This window comes from Aedes albopictus, chromosome 2, assembly GCF_035046485.1.
Source record: "Aedes albopictus strain Foshan chromosome 2, AalbF5, whole genome shotgun sequence".
NCBI lineage: Eukaryota > Metazoa > Arthropoda > Insecta > Diptera > Culicidae > Aedes > Aedes albopictus.
The window spans coordinates 196,869,981-196,895,350 of record NC_085137.1 but is presented as its reverse complement, the minus strand read 5'-3'; the positions used below and the strand labels follow the sequence as shown (position 1 = coordinate 196,895,350).

At 38.0% G+C, this 25,370-nt stretch overlaps 1 protein-coding gene across 2 annotated transcripts in view; it reads left to right on the top strand.

The window, feature by feature from the left end:
• LOC109429400 (protein rigor mortis) overlaps positions 1–25,370 on the top strand; it is a 37,479-nt gene that overhangs the window by 2,032 nt on the left and 10,077 nt on the right. For both annotated transcript variants that reach the window (XM_029868935.2, XM_029868934.2), the window contains 2 exons: positions 21,222–21,784; positions 23,869–24,526. In XM_029868935.2, the coding sequence (XP_029724795.2) occupies positions 21,222–21,784; positions 23,869–24,526 (1,221 nt within the window). The remainder of the gene's footprint in view (positions 1–21,221; positions 21,785–23,868; positions 24,527–25,370) is intronic.

The window sequence follows — 25,370 nt, the reverse complement described above, 5'->3', positions numbered from 1 at the left end:
CTAGGAGAAATTCTTGGAGAAAGTTCTAGAGGAATAGGACAGATCGGTGAAGTACAGTGGGGACCCGATTTTGTCAGCCCCCGATTTTGTCTACCCCCGATTTTGTCTACCCCCGATTTTGTCTACCCCCGATTTTGTCAGCTTTTTGACCCGATTTTGTCAGCCTTTTTTGAAGTAGAAAAATAACTGTGTTTTTCATCCAGAATTTCAATTTTATAATCAACATTAATGCAGTTGATGTCTTTAGGCGTTATAGAAAAATTACGCAATGAACAAAACTCGTGTATCTTTTGAAAACAGCCAAACTTTTTTTGCAAACTAACACATTTATGCCATTTAAGGACCCAACTCTAGCCAATGTTTTAATGCAATATTGTTTTAAATTGCTAAAAGATTCCAGTTCTCTCTCTTGTTGGCGTAACGTTCCAATTGGGACACAGCCTGCTCCTCAGCTTAGTATTTTATGGGAACTATTAAAAATTTTAACTGAGATCCCCCACAGCCAATGTTTATTTTGCATGTCCCAAGTAACAAAATTAATTTTATAATGCTTTTGAAGTATTCTTCAACACCTGTTCTTTAAAACCATGCATAAACCAAATTGCTCTGCAAAACGACATCAACTCAACCATAAACCCGCCATAAGACCAAAGAGGCCCATCCTAAGATGCTCTTGGAGAGTTGTTTTTAAATTTCTCTTAAAACTTGTTGTACTTCCCAAGTTGTCCTCAAGGCGAATTGCTCTCTCCTTGTAGAGTTCTTCAAGTGCACGATAAAACGATAATAAATTTGTAAGTGTTGTTGCTGATGCAGCTTTTATGTCGACAGAAAAGTTTGGTGAATTAAATTGAAATTAAAAACACAATGAAAATGACACATTATTGTAATCGGGATTAATTTATTACACAAATTGGAAATATTTCCGTGGTGTAACAAGGATGCCAAATGCCAAGCAAAATTCATCGTATATATGTTGCAAGATACTTCCAAAAATTGCAACGCGCTTCCATTATAACGCACTAATAAAATATTTAAAAATATTATTCCTGGTCATGCGAACATTTCTCATGAGTTTTCTCAACATGGCTTCTGTTGAAATCTAGGCTGGTGGTCGGTCCATTATCGATGGTTTCAATCAACATCACCATAAGATCGTCTTAAATTTCTTTCAACTCATGCCAGAGCTAAAAGCATAACTCAAGAACACTAGGATTTATAACGTTCTCAATGCAGCCTGGTTGGCCTCCATCAAGAACGTCTTAAATTTATTTCATCTTATGCAAGGGTAATAAGTATTACTCAAGAAAACTCAGGTTTATAACGTTCTTGATGTAGGTTTATGCAAACTCCACCAAGAACGTCATAAATCATGTACGCCAAATTGTAAACAAACAATAAATTATCGCACCGCGGTGGATTTTGTGAATCCCGTCCGATGAATTTAATTATCAGTCCGGTACCGTTGCCAACCAGGCAGACCTGTTTCGATAACCGGCCTTGATGCGGTGCAGTGCCTCATTCCTCCGGTCAGCACTTCCAACAGATAAGTAGTTGTTGATTTTGAAGATCGATGATTGGAACCCCGATTGCACGGGAATCGACGTCCTGGAAGACCATACCCACCTCATTTCGGATGCTGCAACCGTAGGAACTTGACACTGCACCGCGTCGCGGTTGGGTTTCCGGGTGGGTGTTCTTGATTCGCAGCAATAATGGAACGATGAGAATCAAAATCCGATGCTTGAGTTTTTTCTTGTATTTTTCATGTACCAAACTGTTCTTATGCGAGAACAGTTGCTCTTGATCAAGAACGAATGATTGAAGATAACTACAAGAACCTTATAAAACTGAAAATAAGTTCAACAGTTCTTGTTGTGTTTATGGTTTTATGAACTGAACCTCAAGTATTCTTGGGGGTGTTTTTAAAACCACATATTGACGAAGAATAGTTGTGCTCAGCTGAAACTCCGATAAGATCAACTAGAATATGCAATGTTCCGATAAAACTATGATAAAAACAAATAAAACCAAATAGAATTAGGATTGTTACTTGGGGTGTATATCGTGTGTGAAGATATTTTATACACATGGTAGTTAAATAAATGTTGATTATGAAACGGATTCTGGGCTTACCGGGAATCAAACTCGCCAAATGGTTTAGCTGATTGCGTGTGCGCTTGATGGCTATATGAGCTTAACTCTTTGGAGCCGGAGTGTTTTGCTAGTATGGCCGCAATATCGCTGGTTTCGAACAAGTTTCTATGATCGGTTTCAACGCCGGGGTCATATACATGATGTCCCACCGGCTCCAAAGGGTTAAAGACTATTCTTCTTAATTTCTTCTGGAAAGCGAGCAGAATGTGACGTCTGTTTCTCTGTGTCTTACGGTATTCTAGGTATTCCCACAGAAATTATTGCGGCGATTCCTTCAACAATTTATGCTTGATTTATAGTAAGTATTTTGCAGGTGTTTCTACAAGAATCGCCGGAGGTTATTATTATTATTATATTTTATTAAAGACACTTTACCAAAAAAGTTGGCATTCGTGTCCAAAATCGCCGGAGGTTTTAAAAGGAATTCTTTTGGAGATTTTATAACGATTCGTTCAGATGTGTCTCTTTATGATTTTTCCACGCATTCTGTTTTCTCCAGAAGTTTTTTCTTGATAGTCGTTCAGGAACTCCTGCTAGGATTCCTCCAAAATGTTTGCTGATATTCCTGCAGGATTTTTTTCCAAAAATTTCTGCATGAACTCCTACAGCTATGTATCTAGGGGTTTCTCTAAGGATTTCTCCAATAATTCCTCCCACAATTGCTACGTGGATTTATCCAGGGATTTTCCTAGCGATTCCTTGAAGTCGTCCCGCTGAGATTTTTCCACATATATCTGCTTTGATAGTCCAGGAACTTCTGCTGGAGTTCCTCCAAGAAATTTTCTGGAAATTTCTATTAGAACCCTTTCAGATATTTCCCTAAGAATTGTTCATGCATTCTTCCTAAGTATGATATCCTCAGGGATTCCTTCAGGAACTCCTGTTGAGATTCCTTCAGAAATTCTTGCTGGTATTCCTTTAGGACTTTATTAAGTAATTTCTACAGGATCTCCCCTAGTGATGTATACAGAGAATTCTGTAGATACTTCTACAATAATTCATCTCCGTGCATTAATCCATGAATTAATCTACGGAAGGCACGAATTTCCCAAATGGAAGAAAACGTACCCTTGGAGCCAACCTACTGATGATTAAATCTAGCGATTTTCCTAGGGATTTTGTCAAGAATTTCTCTTGGGATTCCTTCAGGGATTCTTCTGGGAATTTCTTAAAATGTTCCTCTATTAATGCCTTCAGTTATTACGCATATAGAAATTCCTTTAAAGATTTCACTATGATTTTTCTGTTAGATTTCCCAATTGGGCATCATCTATGGATTTCCCAGTGGTCTTTCTTGAGATTTTTCCAGGGTTATCTCTTGGTATTCCTTATACGAAAATCTTATGGTATTGCTTCTGAAATTCCTTTAGAAAATCTCGTTGGAAATTCTTCTGGAATTCATGCTAGAACTAAACATCCCATTTCAGCTGTTATTTCTCCACTGCTTCAGATATTTCCTCAGTACTTTTTCCAGCAATTCCTCCATGGATTTCTCAAGCAGATTTCTTCAAAGATTGCAATAGGGATTCCTTCAATGATTTTTCAGAAAATGCTCCGGGAATGCCTCTAGGGATTTCTACGGAGGTTGCAGTAAGGATTCCTTCTAGAAGAGATCAGACTATAGCGAAGCTCAAGTTTTTTTTTTTTTGCAGAAACGGGCTTCCTTCGGGAATGTTTTGAGGGTTACGTTTAGAAATTCCTCGGGTATTTTTTCCAGAAATTCCCCCAAATATGTATTCAAAGATTTCTCCAGAGGTTGTTTAGAGATTAGGTTCTGGAAATTAAAGTGGAAAGGCAGCGGAAACGTAGCTAATTCGGGCAGTATGAGTGTCTATCATTGTCAGTCAGATGTTGATTCATTTTCATTTGTTGACAGCTTAAGTTAGATGTTATGATCGTTGTGCTAACCAGTGACAACTGTCTTCTGTACACCACAATTGTTATAAGCTAGGAGAAGACTGTGTTCCAGTAGGGATGCTATGACAAGAAGAAAAAGAAATATAACATTAAATAGTTCTGCTGTAAAAAGCACTGAATGTTAACTTTACCAAATACCATTTTTTTCTGTGCCTTGATACCCAATCGATTTTTTTTATCACAAAAGGCTCATTCAAATATTACGTAACGCAAAATATGGAAAAATTAAGATGCTATCCACTATCCCTCCCCCGCGTAACTATTTTTTCTAAGAGAAATTTAGAAAATTTGTATGAAGCGTAACACAGCGCTGGACCCCCCTCCCCTCATTGGCGTTACGTAATTTTTGAACGAACCCAAAGCAGACCCTCCACACCTATCTCCGTCTCTGACGTACTCAGAACAACTTTTCATGAATAAAAAAATGATTTTAAAAAATGTCCCGATTTTGTCAGGTACCCGATTTTGTCAGCCCAAAATGCTACCAGGGGCTGACAAAATCGGGTCCTTACTGTACTAGAATTGTAGTAATGAGCTAAATTTTAGTATGGTGAGAAGGTCAATTCTCCGTTTCTGCAGTGAAATGGTGCAAAAAGCTTGGGTATTATGATTCCTTGCCTAATTTGATGCTGTTTGAGCAAAACTTTGGGCAACAGTGTTGTTGTTTCCTCCATTTCTTGCAACATAAACAACATAGTTATCCAAAGTTTTGCTCAAACAGCATCAAATTATGCAAGGAATCATAATACTCACGCTTGTTGCACCATTTCACTGCAGAAACGGAGAATTGACCTTCGCCCTCCCCCTGGATATTCGATCTTAACGCGATGGGAGGGCTTAACCCATTAGCACTTTAGCGCCAGTTTATTCACCATCGCTTGGACTTTAAGCTAGATATATCTGGTTTACAAGTTAGCGCAAGTGAAGGGATCGGCCGTAAGTGCTAATGGGAACCAAAGGAGTATCCGTTGTGCATTTATCACAAGTCAAAGACAAGTTATAATACAGCTTGCATAGACCTACTCTTTGCATTCTTTGAATTTTTCAAATTTAACAATAATTGTTAAATTTTATGTAACGCAAGAGTGGGTAGGGGAGGTCTCTGCGTTACACACTCTTCATTCAGGACTAAGGACAGGGGACGCTATGATAAGATGACTTACCGCCTTACAGATTAGGTTATGTGAACAATTAAATACATTACCATTAGAAAATTATGGACTGATTAGGTAAAGATTAAACTGTTGACTTTAGAAATGAGTTTATATTTGTATTTCTTGTTTTGTAGGGATGAATATATAAAAGTAGACAAATAATCTTTATCATTTTTATTTTTGACACAAAGCTCAGCTGACAGAACTTTTTTGTTTTTATCTCCTAGACGGTATTATAACACTGATCAAAAAGAAAGCAGGAATTTAGTTACATGTTTGTTTAGGACTTAGGACGGTTGACAATGTAAATGGTTACGGTGGATATAAGAATACTTCGGACTGAGATGATCACAGATATGCAGAAGACGACTAGCGAAATTAATAACACAATTTGACACATTAGACTGTATTTTGACGTATAGGGTTTGACTGATTTACAACATCGAATGGAAACTCAAAAAGTGTTATCTAACACTAATATGAGAGTTATTTGGCGATGATGCTGGTGCTGTCAATGACCAACATCGGTTATTGACACTATTGGTAATCAGCTTGAAATAAGTTTCAGAATGTATTACAAAATAACTTAGGATATTATTTGATTGTTGTTTGGAGAAGCTGTCAGAAAAACTAGTTGCCCATATCGGCTAAAAACGCTAGCTCTGGTAGCTGTCTCCGAATAATTTTCAGAAATATCAAATCTTTAAAAATTAGCTATGACATATATATTTTTGCTCTTCTTTGTAATATTTCTTAGAAATAGTACTTTCAAGCGTTAATATAGACAGCCTTTTTTCTCTCTGAATGTTGTCCAGTGACCACGGAGATTTTCGATTATTGAATTATTGTTCAATTATCAATTCATCTTTGGAGCTTCCATTCGGTCAAAACACTAGTGCGATGGGAATAGTTAAAACAGAGCATTTTAGAAAACTACTACGACCCAATACTAATTACTACACACTTTGCTCAAGTTGACGACATCGTCTAGTTCATCGTGAGTATTGGTCCTAGTAGGGGGAAAGTTGGGAAAGGGTCCAGGCTTTGCTAAGGACTGTTCAATTTATAAAACGGACAACTTGCTTGTGCGATATCTTTTTTATTTTTCAATAAAATCATTATCAGTTTTTTGTATAATCTATAGCTATTCTCAAATGTAGGAAAAATATAACATTAAGGAAAACGTTCTTTATTGCGTAACTGAAGCGATTTTCGTAAAACATCAATAAAAACCCATTTCTCAAAATTCGACATAACTTTCCACATACTTAACATGCACATTTTCATGAAGTTTTTAATGTATTGGAATCTTATACTATTCTACTAAAGGTAAAGTTCAATAGTTAGTCAGTAATAATGCACCAAGCATTCTCCAGCTTGATATAGCGAGTTGCATTGTTTTCATAGAAATTATTAAAAAATGTTCATTTAGGTCCTGTGTTGCAATAGCATCACGGATTCGGCTAAAAATTTGTCCAGAGTAGTAGAATATTGCTCTCTGAATGATACAGAAGAGAAATTTACTTTTTATTGCATTTTTCATCAAAAATTTAATCCTTAAAGATGGTCATATTGAAAAATTCCATACTTTTTGCTCCATTGATGCAGATTTTCGACTCTAGCCAATCTTGTTATTATTTATTTTCAACAAAGTTGGTCCTATGTTATTGTACACCTTATTTAATAATAATCGGGTGCAAAGTTTTTATTTCCAACATCATTGTTATGCAAAATTTGTATTAGGTTGCACGGTTATTTGGAAGAACTTTCAGAGAACGAAACTGTTTTGATTACTTTGTCTGTAATGGCGCACAGTAATTAAACCAGCAATGCTATTAAGACTCAGTTCTCTTCATTTAAAACCACATTATTCCCACTTTCGACTGGATGCATAAAAAAATTGATTATTTAATTATTTCATGCCCTGTTTGCTTTACAAATGAATTTTATTCAAAAAAATCGAATCTCATTTGATAATTTAATATCTCAACATTCAATTCTCCAATTGAGTTTAAATTCTGCCATAATGTTTATAACTCATGCTGCTGCAGCATGGCATATACTTTTCTGGAATTAAAAACGATATACCATACGTGAACAGTAATTTAATATATATTTTCAATTTTCAGCAATCGAAAAATTCACCTTATTTAACACCTGGCCGATTTTCTATAAAATAAAACTATTTTTATTCGATTCAAAAATGATTACCATAATGGAAGATGACGTACTGAACAACAAAACAAGGGTGGTTAAATTTGAACTACGCGTCTTCTTTTTATAGCCTTGTAAAGTTGTCCGTTTTATAAATTGAACAGTCCTTATTAGCTGTCCTGCAGCTCCACCTGGTCACTCTTCAAAAAAAAAAAAAGAAACGGAGAATTGACCTTCTCACCATACTAAAATTCAGCTCATTACTACAAATCTAGTACTACGCCGAACATGTCCCATTATTTGAGGAATTCCTGGAGGAATCTCTAGAGAAATCCCTGGAGGAGAAATTCCTGGATAAACTCCTGGAGGAAACCCTGAAATAATTTCTGAAGGAATCCCGGCAAAAAAAAGTGTGGAGGAATTACCGAAGAATTTCTTGAAAGACTCTGAAGGAATTCTTGGAGAAAAATTCCTGGAGGATTCTTTGTAGAATTTCATGAAAGAACATCTGAAGTAATCCATGCAGGATTTCCTGGAAAAAATCCTGGAGGAATTCCTGATGGAATACCTGGGCTTATGCCTGGAGGACTTCTTGGTGGAATTCCTGGAGAAGCCGCTGGAGAAATTCCTGGATGAAATCCTGCAGGAATGCCTGGAGGACCTCCTGGAGGAACTTTAGCAAGAACTCCCGGAGAAACTCTTGGATCAATACTTGGAATAATTCCTGGATGAATTCAGGAAAAAAATCCTGGGAGGATTTCTGAAGGAATCTCTGGAGGAGTTATTGGATCAATTCATGAAAAAATTTCTGAAGAAATTCCGGCGGCAATTCTTGGAGGAGTCTCTAAATGAGATCCTGAAGGAATGCCTGGAGGAAACCCTATATGTAGAAATTCCTTGAGGATTTCCTGGTGAAATTTCTGAAAGTGCTTCTGGAATGTAAGTAGGTACTGAGGAATTCCTCTACAAAAAGTCTTCGGTGAATCCCTGGAAAAGATGATGGACGGATTTCTGAAATGAGATCCCAAGAGGAATTTCTGAAGAAATCACTACAGAAATTTGTGGAGCAATCCCTGGAGGAATTGCTGGAGAAATCCCTAGAGGAATTGGGTTCTTTAGGGGTGTCCGGATTATTTTATAATCGGATTCTCCGCCCAGAAATTAGTCGAAATCTAAAATTTCATATTTTTGGGAGTCCAGGAACTATTTTTAAAATACATTTAAAGTTTTTTCAGACTCTAGTTTAATTTAAAAACACTTCACTAATACTTCACTTTTGCAAAAGAAAATAAAAAATGAATAACTCTTTTAAAGAAAACTAGAAGAACGAGCAAATTCCTTTTAATTCTACTACTGTGCTTATCTTCGGACAGATAGGCCTATTTCGTCTGTGACTTACAGACTTCTTCAGTGTCAAGTGCTCGACTGAAGAAAACCTCGCATTCGTTGTGGTATTTATACTAGGAGTGTATGTGTAGGTACGTGTGTGGGTAAAAGTGTAGGTACAAAATTGTAGGTACATATTTGTGAAAAAGGGGGTGTATCTACCTGTTAGAAAACAGGGTGTCAATAAGATACCTAAAGCTAGGAAAATTCCTACCGATTTGGTAGGTAGTCAATTGGTGTTTGTTGTGTTATTTTTTCCTGCCGATTTGGTAGGTAGTCAATTTGTGGTTTGTGTATTGTGTAATGTTTTGTGTGTGTTAGGTAAAAATTTAAACAGCCACGTGTACCCATTGCCCTGATCCTTGTTAAGTAGTTTTTTATTGTTTTGTTTGTAAATTTCTAAACTTTCTGCAACATCAAGTTTCCATGGGTTTGTAATGTGTCGTAAGAGTTTAATATTTGAAGTATTCAAAAAATGTCCTTCATTGAAAATATGTTCAGCAACTTTAGATTTAAAATGATGAATGAGTCCCTTGTCTGTGTCTTTGTGTGCTTTTGATACTTCCGTTATGTGTTCTTTGAATCGTGTGTTGAGTGTGCGTTTTGTTTGTCCTATGTATATTTTGTCACAGTGATTACATGTTACTTTGTAAACACCAGATTTTGTTAAGTTGTCCAACGGGTCTTTCGTAGATCCTAAGAGAGTTTGAAGTTGGTTAGCTTTGCTTGTGAAAACTAATTCAAAACCAAACTTTCTGAGAATTGGTCGGAGTTTTTTGGTGTCATTGTTGTAGTTCACAGTTCTCCGTTTAAGTGTAGGTTCTGTCCGTGTCAGTGTAGTCAAAGAACGTCTGTATTGTTGTTGTGTCTTTTTGTTGATGATCTGTTGTATTGTTTGTTTTGTGTAACCGTTCAGCTGTGCTCTTTCGAAAATGTAATTAAGTTCTTTCGTTTTTCCTGTTTCACTAAGTGGAAGTGTCTGCATTCGGTGTATCATGTGATTGAAGGATGCAATTTTGTGTTGATGTGAGTGATTTGATGAATTTGGAATAGTGCGTTGAGTGTGTGTCGGTTTTCTGTAAATTTCGAAGGAAAGTGTTGATTCTTGTTTTACGATGAGTATGTCCAAAAATGGTAGTTGGTTGTTCTGTTCAATTTCACAAGTGAATTCGATGTTTTTGTGTGCATTATTGATATTGTTCAAGATTTCAGGTAAAAGATGTTTCTTAACAATGCTAAACACGTCGTCAACGTATCTCCACCAGACTTCAGGAAACTGTTTGTTGTTTTCTAAGCGTTTTTCCAAATTTGCCATAAAAATTTCACTTAAAAATGGAGAAAGTGGATTGCCCATGGGGGCACCATTAAGTTGTTTGTAGGTTTCATTTCTGAACGAAAAATAATTTTCTTCCATACAAAGTTTGGTTAATTTGATGTATGTACGAACTTTCTTAATCCAATCTGAATCTGAATCTTCATATTGGTTCAGAAGCCAATCTTCTAGTAGGTTAATGGCCTCTTTAACTGGAATGCTTGGAAATAGTGATTTAACGTCGAATGAAACTAAAATTTCATCGTCGTTAACGGATAAATTCTGTACTAGTTCTGTGAATTGTTCGGAATTCTTGACAGATCTACTGTGAAATTTTTTAGGCATGTTTTGGAATTCTTGTACTAAATATTTGGCAATTTTGTGTGTAGGTGAACCAATGGCTGAAACAATCTCACGCATTTCATTTCCAGGTTTATGAACTTTGGGAAGTCCTTTTATTCTTGGCAATGAAGGGTTAGATTCTTTCAGGCTTTTAATGACGCTTCCTAAAACTGGTGTAGACTCTTTGAGAGTTTTGTCAACACGTCTTACTAATCCTGGAAGAGGATCAGTACGTTGTTTTCGGTAAGGTCCATTTTGAATCTTGTTATTCATTATTTCATCATAGTCCTCTTTGTTCATGATTACTGTTTTGTTTCCTTTGTCAGCTTTCAGATAGAAAACTGGTTTCTGGTTAAGTTCTTTGATTATTCGTTGTTCTTTCAGGTGTTCTTTGTTCAATCTGTTTTGTTGTGTGTTTTGAATAGTGTTAGCTGTTTGTGTTCTGATTTCTTGAATCTGTGGTGTCTGTAAATTGTTGGTGTTGATAGCTGTTTCAATGTCGATTATGGTTTGTGTTGAATCTGGTTTAGAGTGTACTGCGTAGTTAAGACCTTTGTTGAGAAGGGTCAACTGTTCTTCCGTAAACTGTTCGGAAGAGCGATTGACCACTAACCCAGTTAGTTCTTGTGTTGTGTTTTGTGGTTGTGTAGAAGAACATGTTAGGAAGCGTCATTAAAAGCCTGAAAGAATCTAACCCTTCATTGCCAAGAATAAAAGGACTTCCCAAAGTTCATAAACCTGGAAATGAAATGCGTGAGATTGTTTCAGCCATTGGTTCACCTACACACAAAATTGCCAAATATTTAGTACAAGAATTCCAAAACATGCCTAAAAAATTTCACAGTAGATCTGTCAAGAATTCCGAACAATTCACAGAACTAGTACAGAATTTATCCGTTAACGACGATGAAATTTTAGTTTCATTCGACGTTAAATCACTATTTCCAAGCATTCCAGTTAAAGAGGCCATTAACCTACTAGAAGATTGGCTTCTGAACCAATATGAAGATTCAGATTCAGATTGGATTAAGAAAGTTCGTACATACATCAAATTAACCAAACTTTGTATGGAAGAAAATTATTTTTCGTTCAGAAATGAAACCTACAAACAACTTAATGGTGCCCCCATGGGCAATCCACTTTCTCCATTTTTAAGTGAAATTTTTATGGCAAATTTGGAAAAACGCTTAGAAAACAACAAACAGTTTCCTGAAGTCTGGTGGAGATACGTTGACGACGTGTTTAGCATTGTTAAGAAACATCTTTTACCTGAAATCTTGAACAATATCAATAATGCACACAAAAACATCGAATTCACTTGTGAAATTGAACAGAACAACCAACTACCATTTTTGGACATACTCATCGTAAAACAAGAATCAACACTTTCCTTCGAAATTTACAGAAAACCGACACACACTCAACGCACTATTCCAAATTCATCAAATCACTCACATCAACACAAAATTGCATCCTTCAATCACATGATACACCGAATGCAGACACTTCCACTTAGTGAAACAGGAAAAACGAAAGAACTTAATTACATTTTCGAAAGAGCACAGCTGAACGGTTACACAAAACAAACAATACAACAGATCATCAACAAAAAGACACAACAACAATACAGACGTTCTTTGACTACACTGACACGGACAGAACCTACACTTAAACGGAGAACTGTGAACTACAACAATGACACCAAAAAACTCCGACCAATTCTCAGAAAGTTTGGTTTTGAATTAGTTTTCACAAGCAAAGCTAACCAACTTCAAACTCTCTTAGGATCTACGAAAGACCCGTTGGACAACTTAACAAAATCTGGTGTTTACAAAGTAACATGTAATCACTGTGACAAAATATACATAGGACAAACAAAACGCACACTCAACACACGATTCAAAGAACACATAACGGAAGTATCAAAAGCACACAAAGACACAGACAAGGGACTCATTCATCATTTTAAATCTAAAGTTGCTGAACATATTTTCAATGAAGGACATTTTTTGAATACTTCAAATATTAAACTCTTACGACACATTACAAACCCATGGAAACTTGATGTTGCAGAAAGTTTAGAAATTTACAAACAAAACAATAAAAAACTACTTAACAAGGATCAGGGCAATGGGTACACGTGGCTGTTTAAATTTTTACCTAACACACACAAAACATTACACAATACACAAACCACAAATTGACTACCTACCAAATCGGCAGGAAAAAATAACACAACAAACACCAATTGACTACCTACCAAATCGGTAGGAATTTTCCTAGCTTTAGGTATCTTATTGACACCCTGTTTTCTAACAGGTAGATACACCCCCTTTTTCACAAATATGTACCTACAATTTTGTACCTACACTTTTACCCACACACGTACCTACACATACACTCCTAGTATAAATACCACAACGAATGCGAGGTTTTCTTCAGTCGAGCACTTGACACTGAAGAAGTCTGTAAGTCACAGACGAAATAGGCCTATCTGTCCGAAGATAAGCACAGTAGTAGAATTAAAAGGAATTTGCTCGTCCTTCTAGTTTTCTTTAAAAGAGTTATTCATTTTTTATTTTCTTTTGCAAAAGTGAAGTGTTTTTAAATTAAACTAGAGTCTGAAGTAACAAGTTCTACTAAAAGCTCTAAATTAATAGTAAAGTACATTTAAAGTTTGTATGGGAAAATTTTTTTGTTCGGGTCGAACTGTCACTTTATCGATTGAACTGTCATTCTATCCACGAAAATTAAAACTGTTTTTCTAATTTAACCATCGAAACAAAGGTATTGGAATCCAATAAAATCACGTTATACTCAGAAAAATGAGCTCTTTCGATTAGGATATAGAAAACAGCAATATTTTATTCACTAAACAACCCAATTCCTGCAGGTATCCTGTAGGAATTTCTGAAAGTATACCTGGAGGAATCCCTGAATAAATGTCTGGAGGAATCCTTAGAGCAATTATGGGAGGAATCCTTGGAGAAATTTCTGAAGAAATCTCTTGGGGAATTCCTAGACAAATTTCTGGAGGAATCCTTTGAGCAATTTTTGGACGAATTTCTGAAGAAAACCCTATAGGAATTCTTGGAGAAAATCCGTGTAACCTGGTGGAATCTCTAGAGGAATTCTGGGAGTAATCTCTGTAGAAATTTCTGAAAAAAATCCTAAAGGATCTCTCAGAGAAATTTCTGGAGGGATTCCAGGAGGAAGTTCTGGAGGAACTATTTGAGGATTTCCTGGAGGAATCTGTAGAGAAATCCCTGGAGAAGAAATTCCTGGATAAACTCCTGGAGGAAACCCTGAAATAATTTCCGAAGCAATCCCGGAAAAAATCTGAAGGAATTCCTGAAGAATTTCTTGAAAGACTTTCTGAAGGAATTCCTGGAGAAAAATTGCTGGAGCAATTTCTGAAGAATTTCATGAAAGAATATCTGAAGTAATATCTGAAGCTCTGAAGCATTTCCTGGAGAAATTTTTGGAGGAATTACTGGATCTATTCCTGGAGGAATTCCTGATGGAATACCCGTGGTTATACTTGGAGGACTTCTTGGTGAAATTCCTGGAGGAGTCGCTGGAGAAACTCCTGGATGAAATCCTGGAGGAATGCCTGGAGGAACTTTAGGAAGAACTCCCGGAGAAACTCGTGGTTCAATACTTGGAATAATTCCTGGATGAATTCCGGTAGAAATTCCTTGGGGAATTTCTGAAGGAATCCCTGAAGGAGTTATTGGATCAAAGGAACTTCGCGGGTAATTCTTGGAGGAGTCCCTGAATGAAATTCTGAAGAAAAGCCTGTAGAAAACCCTATATAAATCCCTTGAGGTACTCCCGGAAGAATGCCTGGAGGTATTCATAAAGGTATTCCTGGAGGAATTCCAAGAGCAATCCATAGAGGAAGAACTGAAGGAACTGAGGAACCCCTGAAGAAATTCCTGGAGATACGCCTGTAATAATTCCTGGAGGAATCTCTAGAGAACTTCCTTCAGAAATTTTTAGAGAAATTGCTGGTGGAATTCCAGCATGAATTCCATGAGTAATCCCTGGAGGATTTCCTTGAAGAGATACGCCTGTAATGTGGAATCTCGTAGCAGATACGCTATTGATACAACTCAATAATAGCGGTTTTCCTACTTATGGTTTTGCCGACGATTACCTAACATTGTTAGTTGGTATGTGTATCACCACCCTTTTCGACCTGATGCAAAGCGCCCTTCAGGTAGTTGAGGCTTGGTGTCGCCAATATGGCCTTTCGGTTAATCCGAGTAAAACATCTATTGTTCTTTTTACGGAAAGGCGAAACCGTAATGACGTTCGACCTTTGCGTCTCTTTGGTTCTGAAATCGATGTGACAGAACAGGTAAAGTACGTTGGAGTCATTCTTGATTCCAAGCTTTGCTGGATACCTCATGTTGAGTTCAGAATCAAGAAAGCTTGTATGGCCTTCGGGCAATGCCGGCGAACCTTTGGTACAACTTGGGGTCTCATACCCAACTACTGTTACACAACTGTTGTTCGTCCAATTTTGGCTTATTGTGTGTGTGGCAAAAGGGCGAAGTGAGAACGGTCCAATCAAAATTAGGCCATCTCCAAAGGATGTGCCTAATGGCGATGTCTGGAGCGTTCTCTTCAACTCCTACGGCAGCGCTCGAAGTTCTCTTTGACGTTGCCCCACTACACATACATCTCAAACAAGAAGCACTTTCTTGCACTTACCGTCTATGGGTACTCGGTTTACTAGAGGAAACTCCTGTGAACCGCAGTTCAACACACCCCTCGTTGTTTCCACTTTTGGTGAATTGGGACAAAGTTGTCCTTGCTCCAAGTGATCTTACAATTGCTTGTAATTTTCCATATAGGACATTTTCCACGAAATTCCCTTCCCGGGAAGAGTGGACATCTGGTTATCTGGAGAGAAGTATTTCAGACGGCATCGTATGTTACACTGATGGCTCCCTTCTCGAAGGTCGAGCAGGTGCTGGTGTTTATTCTCGTGAGCTAAGGCTGTATCAGTCTTACTCACTTGGTAGACACTGCACCGTTTTTCAGGCCGAAATCTTTGCTCTTATGTGCGGAGTGCAATCAGCACTTCAGCAGCACGTAATGGGCCAGGCTGCTATTAAAGCGCTTGCTTCGGCCAACTCCAGGTCGAAGATAGTTATCGCTTGTCGAACTCAAATCGAGGAGCTGAATTCAGCAAACGCTGTTCACCTTGTATGGGTACCTGGCCATTCTTCCATCGCTGGAAATGAATTGGCTGATGAGTTAGCTCGCACTGGAGCATCACATGACTTCATTGGCCCTGAGCCAGCTATTCCGGTATCCAAGTGTTGGGTGAAGCTTCAGATTGACACAGATTGCAGGGCCCATATAGCCGAGGCGGTAAACGCACGGGTATTCAGCATGACTATGCTGAGGGTGACGGGTTCGATTCCCGGTCGGTCCAGGATCTTTTCGTAAAGGAAATTTCCTTGACTTCCTTGGGCATAGAGTATCTTCGTGCCTGCCACACGATATACACATGCAAAATGGTCATTGGCAGAGGAAGCTCTCAGTTAAAAACTGTGGAAGTGCTCATTGAACACTAAGCTGAGAAGCAGGCTTTGTCCCAGTGAGGACGTTACGCCAAGAAGATAGATAGATAGATAGATAGACATGGGCTGCCACTCAGCACAAACAATACTGGAATAGTTTGGAGTCATGTCGTCAAACAAAATTGTATTGTACTGAGCCATCTCTAAGGGTGGCAAAGTATCTAACAAATCTGTCAAAGCAGAATTGCAGCATGCTGGTCAAAGCATTGACTGGCCACTGCCGACTCAGTTATCACATGGCGAATATTCAGCAAGTTGATTCATTTGCCTGTGATAGCTGTGAATCCGATTATGGAACTACATATCATTTCAGTAACACATTTTGAAAACGACGTATAATCAATGGTGTAGCATTGATTATAGGTACGTCGTTTTCAAAATGTGTTACTGATTTAATATGTAACTGTTCAGTTTTTGCGCAATTGCGTTTCCGAGTACTCGGAAAACACTTATGCTATTCTATTCTATTCTATTCTAGTGCTTGCACAGCCAGTATTGAAAAGCATCCTGGAAATATCAAAATTTCTTCTGATATTTTCTTGTCAGCATTAATATTTGCAGCATATCATAGATGTGATACAAATATTAAAATGGCCAGGCCCACTGTGCAGACTATTGGATTGAAAGATAATTCAAAAATATAAGGCAATCAGGTTATCCACTTATGAATGACATGATTGACAAACCTTTTTGAATTGAATGAAGGAAGAAACGGGGACAACCGTACCAACCGTTTCTGTGTAGGGGAATGGTTTTTGAACATGAGATCGTTGGGAGTGATGCAGCTAAGAAGGTTATTGCACACTCCGTTATACACTGCGGCCACTTTCTATAGCCGCACCCACGATTTCGCACTTCTAGCAATTTTTACGATTCAATCGATATGTGGAACGATGTGTATCAACTAGTGTTTGTAAAATATATGATTTACATGAATAAGTATTGTAAACTATTTGTTTGTTAAGCGAAAAACACGTTATTTCCATAATTTGGGCGATCATTTTCTATAGCCGCACTACGGGTTCTTCTTCGGTAATCTGATTTTTTATACGAAATCATTTGATCAAACTGTCTCAAATGACAAAATTAAGCAAATGGGAAATAAAACTAACGAAAAGCAATGAAAAAATCAACCAATTAGTTTTCTTAGTACAAAAAACTAGTTATTTTTCACTATTTTTACTTAAAAGTTCTCTTTAAATCACAAAAACAATATTTTAAGTTGACAAATATATTGTATTGCTTCCTATCGGCAATATTTATTTGAAACATGATTTCTTGGATGATTTCTATAAGATTTAAGGCTGTAATAGCAATATAACAACCACTTTTCTGGAACTTTAGAATTAAATTTAGCCTAATATTCGCTTTATTTGGATGAATACGCAATATTTATGACATTATATCACTGAAAATTCAACTAAACAGTTGCTAATGATCCTCATGAATACAGATTTCAATAATCCTAATGGATGCAAGAGCTTAATTTTGCGCCAGCACTTCATTAAATTTAGCCCAATTTTACAATTTATGATATAAAATCACCCAGAACTACAGGAAGGCTACAATCATAACCCCTTTCTTTTCTTTTGCCCCAAAATGAACAGGAACATCTATATTTGAAATCTTTTGATAGAAACACATCATTTTTACTTAACCAAATATCGTCAAATTGATGGAAAGTTGGATAAAAGCTGTTATAACAAATCGTCTTCATAATTTAAAATATTCATCTTATGTTTAAATGGTAGCGAAGACAATGCTGACCTTCCAAGTTGAGTTTGATGAATTCCCGAAGTATCTTCATTGTATATTGATGTTGTATACGATGTCTTTTCCAAGTTTCATGAGGATTGATACACAAAAACTTATGAATTTTCCATTTGAAAGCTGAAAAAATCGATTTTTTTACAATTTAATTAGATTAATAAGGGTTATACGCAAACAATTGAAACCGGAAGTATAATGCAATGATTGTTTTGAGTCAGCAGCATTTATACTTGAGATTTAATTCGATTTTTTTTAGTTTTTTTTGGGATATCTTTAATAACTTATCCATAAAACACCAGTTTACCAAGTCTGTGCCCTATTTCTCGTATTAAAAGACCTTGTTACTTAAGTATTTCGTTAAACTTCTTTGGTTTGGTCTTGATAAGCTTTATTTGGTCGTTTAAAGCAGTAATAATGAGCATACTTTATGATAAAGCAGCTGATCTGAGGAAAACCCGAAGTGCGGCTATAGAAAATGGTCGCCCAAATTGTCGAAAAACTGTATTTTTGATATGGAAAATATACACATGAAGAAAGTTATGCTTGCAAACATCATATTTTGCAATAACTATCAGATGCATATTGTTTTCCATATCGATTCTATTTTGATATTGCTAGACATGTGAAACTGAGGGTGCGGCTATAGAAAGTGGTCGCAGTGTAGTTGGGGTCTCTTCTCCTGGGATGGGACACAGGCATTTGTCCATATGTCCTGGCTTTAAAGCCTAGGCTTAAGCGCCATTACTCGCTCTCTGAAATGAAAAGAAAGAATAATGGTCCCATTCCCAAATAAACAGAACAATAATCCCATAATAAGCACAACCAAAATAATAAATTAGTACAAATAAGTTAGCCTATCACAGCAACATGGAATGACAAGTTCAGAAATTCATGTCATGATTTACTAAAATTTATAACTTCCTGAACCTAGGTTGAATCTGGCAATTACAGCAACTATCACAATGCCCCGATTTTGTTTCGCTTGCAATATGTCATTTGACATATGTACATTTTTTGTTATCATAAGCCTATGCTCAAAATGAAACAAGATATTACTGCGGATAGTCTGAAGCTTCAAAGATGCTGCTAAAATGCTAACAAGTTTTTTTTTTTTCAAATTATGCTTCAAATCGACACTCATAGGACAAACTGTACAAATATGATGGAAGAATAATTAGAAGATATGTATACATATAAGTGAATCCAAACTATTACCTATTGTAAAAGTCTGATATAATAAAATACTAAAAACAGAAACCAATACAGCTCAATTTACTTTTAATAAAATGTTTGATTTTTTAGAAAAAAATAGCATAGCAAGATAACAAGGAAAGATAAAAAAAATCAGCGTACAAAAATGTTTTAAGCACCAAGATGACCGCATCAAAAGAAAATTTATCATTTCTAAGCTTTCACAATAGAATAATAGCATGAAAAGAACTCACCAATCTCGATGTTCATCCCTCAATTGCTCTGTTGCTAGTGGCGTCTCAAACACTTTTTTCGTCCTAGAGAACAAAATGAAAACGAACTAGCGACTGATTGTCACCATCAGCCAATTTCCTTAGGAACCGATTTTTCAACACGAATTTGACCACCCCATTCACCGATCTACACACACCAACGGTTCAGAATGAGATAATTTATTTGCAACATAAACCAAGTTTTCCACACATTTTCATTGAATTTTCGATGATTTTCTTCGTTTGCTACAGTTCCGTATATCTTAAACTGACCAAAGAATCTTCACGGCTAAACGCACGACCTACGAGTACTAGCCCCAGATCTGCCAGTTTGACACTACGGGACGCGACGGAGAGAAAAGTAACAAAACGACGACCGATTCCAACGGAAACATTGTTACCGTAAAAAAATCACTTGCCAACGGTGGCCACTTGTCGGTGTGTTTCAAACCGTTCAATCATTGTTTTCTTCGGAGAATCAATTTCCCCAAAAACTCTTCTTCCACTTTTATGCACTTCGCTGGATGTTACTGGAAAGCTTCACCTTCAACTCATGTTAGCACCATCCAAATAGAAATTCGCACAACATTGAATTATCTAATTTTTATACAAATAAATTTACACAAATTCTCGGCCGAATCTAAAATCCGCGGAAGTCTGAGTACTCGGAAAACACTTATTAAGTGAAACTGACTTCAGAAACCTGAATCTTCAGGACGTTCTGTTGTTCTTGACCCGCTGTGTAACGAGCTTTAGGCTCTCTTTACGCTTTATGCGTTATCACAGTGCCCTTCTCAGGGCGCTGTCTGAACCCATTGTGGTACGCTTATGCGTTATTACAGTGTCCTTTTCAGGACGCTATGTGAACCCATTGTGGTACGCTTTTGCGAGTATGACGATCCTATTCCCTTACCTGTCCTTTCCCATGTCCTATCCTTTTTCCTTGCCTTGCCAAATGGAGAAGAATGTGCCTCTAGAGCCGACCTACTGTTACCTGATACCTGGATGAATTCCGGTAGAAATTCCTGGGGGAATTTCTGAAGGAATCCCTGAAGGAGTTATTGGATCAAAGGAATTCCGCGGGTAATTCTTGGAGGAGTCCCTGAGGAACTCCCGGAAGAATGCCTGGAGGTATTCATAAAGGTATTCCTGGAGAAATTCCAAGAGTAATCCCTAGAGGAAGAACTGACGGAACTGAGGAACCCCTGAAGAAATTCCTGGAGATACGCCTGTAATAATTGCTGGAGGAATCTCTAGAGAATTTCCTTCAGAAATCTTTAGAGAAATTGCTGGTGGGATTTCAGCATGAATTCCATGAGAAATCCCTGGAGGATTTCCTTGACGAATCACTGCAGCACTTTCAGGAGGAATCCCTGGAGAAACTCCCGGAGGGATCAATGGACGAATTCCTGCAGGAATCCCTGGAGGATTTGTAGGAGGAATCCCTGGAGAAATTTCTTGAGGTTTCTCTATGGTGGAATTTCTGGAAGATTTCCTAGATGAAGCTCTAGATGAATTCCTGGAAGAATTCCAGGACGAATCTCTGATGGAATTTTTAGAGGGGTCCCTGCAGGAATTCCCCGAGCAATCCTGAAAGAATTCCTGGAGAACATACAGAACAACTTGTAGTTAGAAGGCACAGAATGTTGCCAATTGACAAATTGGAAGATGAATTTGTGGATATAAAATCGCGTTCTGGTTGGATTCGAACCCACGACACTGCATTCGCTAGACCGGCGCTTTAATTAACTAAGCTACAGAAGCCGTTCACTATGAACATTCCTTTTTTCACGAACCATCTCTCAACGCTATTCGGCGGTCGGCTAGAAACCTATCGAAAAAATAATAATATTGTCGATTTCACGATGTAATCTCTCAATGTGTTTTTCTTTTCTGCTTATTATAATGCAAAAAACTGATTCTTACTGTTGACTAACTTCTCTTATTGCGATCATTATTATATTTCTTACAGAATCAAAGCTTTAGCCTGTTCCCCGGATTGGAGTGAAAGGCGCGAGTTCGCCACCTTCGATGACCAGAACAACCTGCAGGTGTGGGACGTTGACCAGGAGGCGGCCACCAAGGGTCACAAAGGTCACATGTACAAGCTCCGAGGCGGTGGCGGCGGCGAAAATCGCGGCGGTCAAAGCAATGAAGTGACCTCTGCCATTTGCTTCACCCAGACGCAAAAGATCATCTCCTGCGATCATTCGGTGATGGTGGTCTACTGTCTGTCGTCCGATACGTTCAAAGTCTACGGGGATTTCTTCAAACCGTACCAAACGGTGGTAGTGCTTTCGCCTTGTCCCACCAATCGGGACGTTTTCGCCGCCGGAATGAAGAATGGGTTGATCCAGCTGTTCTCGCTGCAGGATATGACCATTTTGCGGAACATGCGAGGACACGATACGGAGATTGTTTCCATCGATTGGATGCAGGTCCGGGTCAAGTCGGAAGAGGCCAAGAAGACTAGCTGGCGGCAAGAAGAACGTCCAATCAAGGAAGCTCGCAAGAAGGGTAACAGGGCTGCGGCAAGTACGTATACTTTATTTCTTCTTTATTTCTTTATTGGCTGATTCAACTGACACACGGTCTTATTGAATAACTTAAAAACTAAACACAAGACTTAATAAACACAAGAGAAAATGAAAGCACAGACAATATTTCAGCTATACACAAACGAGAACTTTCACATATAGTCATAACAAACATCAATTAAGCATTCACAACATTACATCTTCTTAACTACTAGCTATATACTTAGAACAATAACAATATATTCATTGAAGGAAAAAGAACATCTGGTTTGCTTTTTTGCACAAAATTTAAAAGCTTACTATAATTGAAAACTAGGTTTTACACTCGGGTTTCCATGTATGATCGAACCGGTTAATGAACTCTCTAAATTTTATTCCTCTTGGCCATGTAGACGCAATTAATGCTCGCAATTTCAATTTCTCGTGTAGCACTACTTTAAATGAAATAAAATCAAGTTTGCTGCAGTCTACCCATTTGGGAACAAGCTTTCTAACAGATATGAAGTCTTCATTTGAGACTTCTAAACATCGAGAAACCATCGAATTGATATCATTCTCTGAAACCGAGCTGTCAATGTTCGTTAGATATAGAGCAAAACTATCATTGTCTTCCCCTGAACTAGTGTGGATCTCATTGAAACAATGTTCGTTGCTGTTCGATCCCTCCAATAAAGTTGATGATGAAACAGGCTTAGTATGATACGATGGTAGATCTATTGACGTCGAGTTCATCTTGGATGTCATTTCAGCAAGCGTAGTGATTATACCGGATACTTGACACTGTAGTTCAACGATTTGTTGCTGTGTGGTCTCAACAGCACACAATGGAGGTTCCAGTATTTATCATTTATCGCATAGCCATAATACTCGATCCGAAACTGATAATACATTCAACTGCTCAGAGGTAATAGCAGCACAAAGGTAGTGGTACGGATTACTGCAGAGTCTACATCGTACATATTGAAGCGCACTGGTGTCGATAGGGAGCGGGCATCGGCTGCAAGGCAAAATCTCTGTCGCGTTCATTGTTGGTCGATTTTAGGATTGATAATTTTATCAGCTGAATCACTGTTTTACTCGGTGAATGTTATCCAGTTCGTGAAGATGGAGAAAAGCACAACAGAATGACATGCACAGTTTATAATTTCACTATTTAATTAACTGTTTCTCGGTTAAAACTAGCGGACAAAAAACGGACGTGCGATTCACATGGATACTTCGAATAGTAGTGCCTTTCGGAACAGTTCTTCTAATGGTACCTACTGAATCAAACCGCTAAATGTTCAACAAACTTAGCATGAAATCCGTTAATATTTTTTTGTTTTAAGAAAAAAATGTCCAAAAAATCAATTTCAAAGATGCCTAGTTTTAAAAGGTTAAAGGTTAAAGTGGCAATTGTAAGATTATAACTAGGGACAATGGAAATTCGCGGCAAAATTTCCTAAATTTAGCGGGCTACTTTTGTACTTTTGTTCATTTCGCGGTACTGTCGCGTTCCCATATTTTTGGCCGTTTTGCTGAAGACAACTCTAATTTTGCTTGCTAAATGAATAATTCACTTGGTTTTCAGAGGTATAATCATGAATTCATAGAAAAAGTAAAAATTTGGCGAAAAATTAGAAAAGAAGCATACATTGAAAATACAGTAAACTTGTATAATGCGATACAGAATCATGTATAATTTACCATTGTCTAAAGATATCAGTCAATTCATGTTTAAAAAAAATAAACTGATGAAAGCTTATAAAGCATTTTAACTATTTTGTCGAATTTCGCGGCTTTTCGCGGGATTTGTCACATTTCGCGGCCAAAGGTCAATTTCGCGGATTTCGCGGCTTCCGCGAAATCGCGAATTTCCGTTGTCCCTAATTATAACTTTCAAATCCAACTTTAAGATGCTTGCTCTAAAACTTAATATGTTTTACTCACACGGAGTTTCTTTTTTGTAAGGTTTGAATGTAGAAGAGCCAGAAGAGCACACATATTCAAATTTTCAATAACTTTTGAAAATTGACATCCTGATCATGTGTAAAGTGACTATGGTGGCTCTAAATTATGTATTACGTTTCGTTTTCATTCCAGAGTCAGCGAACGCTTCAGCCGTTGCGAACGCGTCCGCTGCCGCAGACAATTCGGACATTTTCGACATCTACGATTTCGACGACAGCAAGGAAGAGTTCGGCACTATCATCAACCGGGAGACGTCGAACTACGATCAACGGGATCGCTTCCGGGATAAGGTTCACAAGACGGAGGGATTCAACTTTTTGGAAGAATGTCAGAGCTTGAAAAAGGATCTGGCGGAAGCAAGACAGCGGGAAAAGGAACACCAGGATGATGACGATGATGACGTTGCCGAGGATGCCGAAAGGTCACGCGAGATGAACACCGACGACGAAGCTGAGCTGGACGAGGCGGAGAAATTCCGGGACTTCATTATCGTCGACGATCAAGGGCAGGAAGGGCCCGCGGATGCCAAGAATGAGGACGAGGAGGGAGAACCGAAGATGATTCTGGTGACGGGAAGTCGTGAGAATGTGATTTTCTTCTGGGATCACGAGACGGGAGTGCCCGTGGATAAAATCATGTTGGCCAGCAATCAAAACTCGAACAAACGGCTGTTTCCGGGCATATTCATTACGGTTGCGTGGGTGAATCCGACCAAGATTGTCGCCAATAACGTGTCCGGACATGTGTTCGAATGGAATTTGTCGTTCTTCTACCAGGGATCCCGAATACGGTGAGTATACCTAGAACATTAATAGAATTGTTGGTAAACAACTAACCAAAAGGTGTTACTACCCCTAGACAGGCAAAACGGTCGTGGTCGTGATCTCATAAATGTTCAACGATCGGCCACCGATCGATAGAACCGAAAATATCGCCGAACAACATTTGAAAGACCACGACCAGGATCTTTTTGCCTTCTAGTGTAGTAAAATTCATTTAACTAGGGTGGGGCGGGGCAAGATGGGTCGCGGGGCAAGATGGGTCAGTGCCATTTTCGGGCGCATTACTCATTGAGTTGTCCAAAAAATGTCTCACGAAACCTAATGCAAGCCTATCCATATAGGTACGTGAGAACAAAAGATGTTTACAAAGCTCTTACAGATAGATTAACACGGGAAATCTGAACACAAACCACTACCACACAGGAATTTGGATTGGTCAATGTTTTGATTATGTTAATAATTTTGTTAGATTACCAGCATGAATATACAAAAGATTGAGGCATTGATTGGATCCACACTCATTGGAAATAAAAAAATAAAATGGTTTCTAGCCATTTTTCTTATGCGATAATTCCACATGCATGAGACATAGTTACTCATCCATCTCCGTAAATAGGTCACGCGGAATATCCGGCACATCATCGGAAACCTGATGGAGGTGAACCACGACCTGTCGAAGATAAGATCTTCGCTTCTGCGGGTGTACGAGAAGAAGTTAAGCACATATTATCAGGAGTACGCCAACCTTCACCAGGAGATCTTGGATCGCATCCAGGCAGCGGGGTTCGAGGAGCAGAATGAGCTGCAGATGGATTTCGACCGGCTGCATATCGAAGCGCTGCTACGAATTAA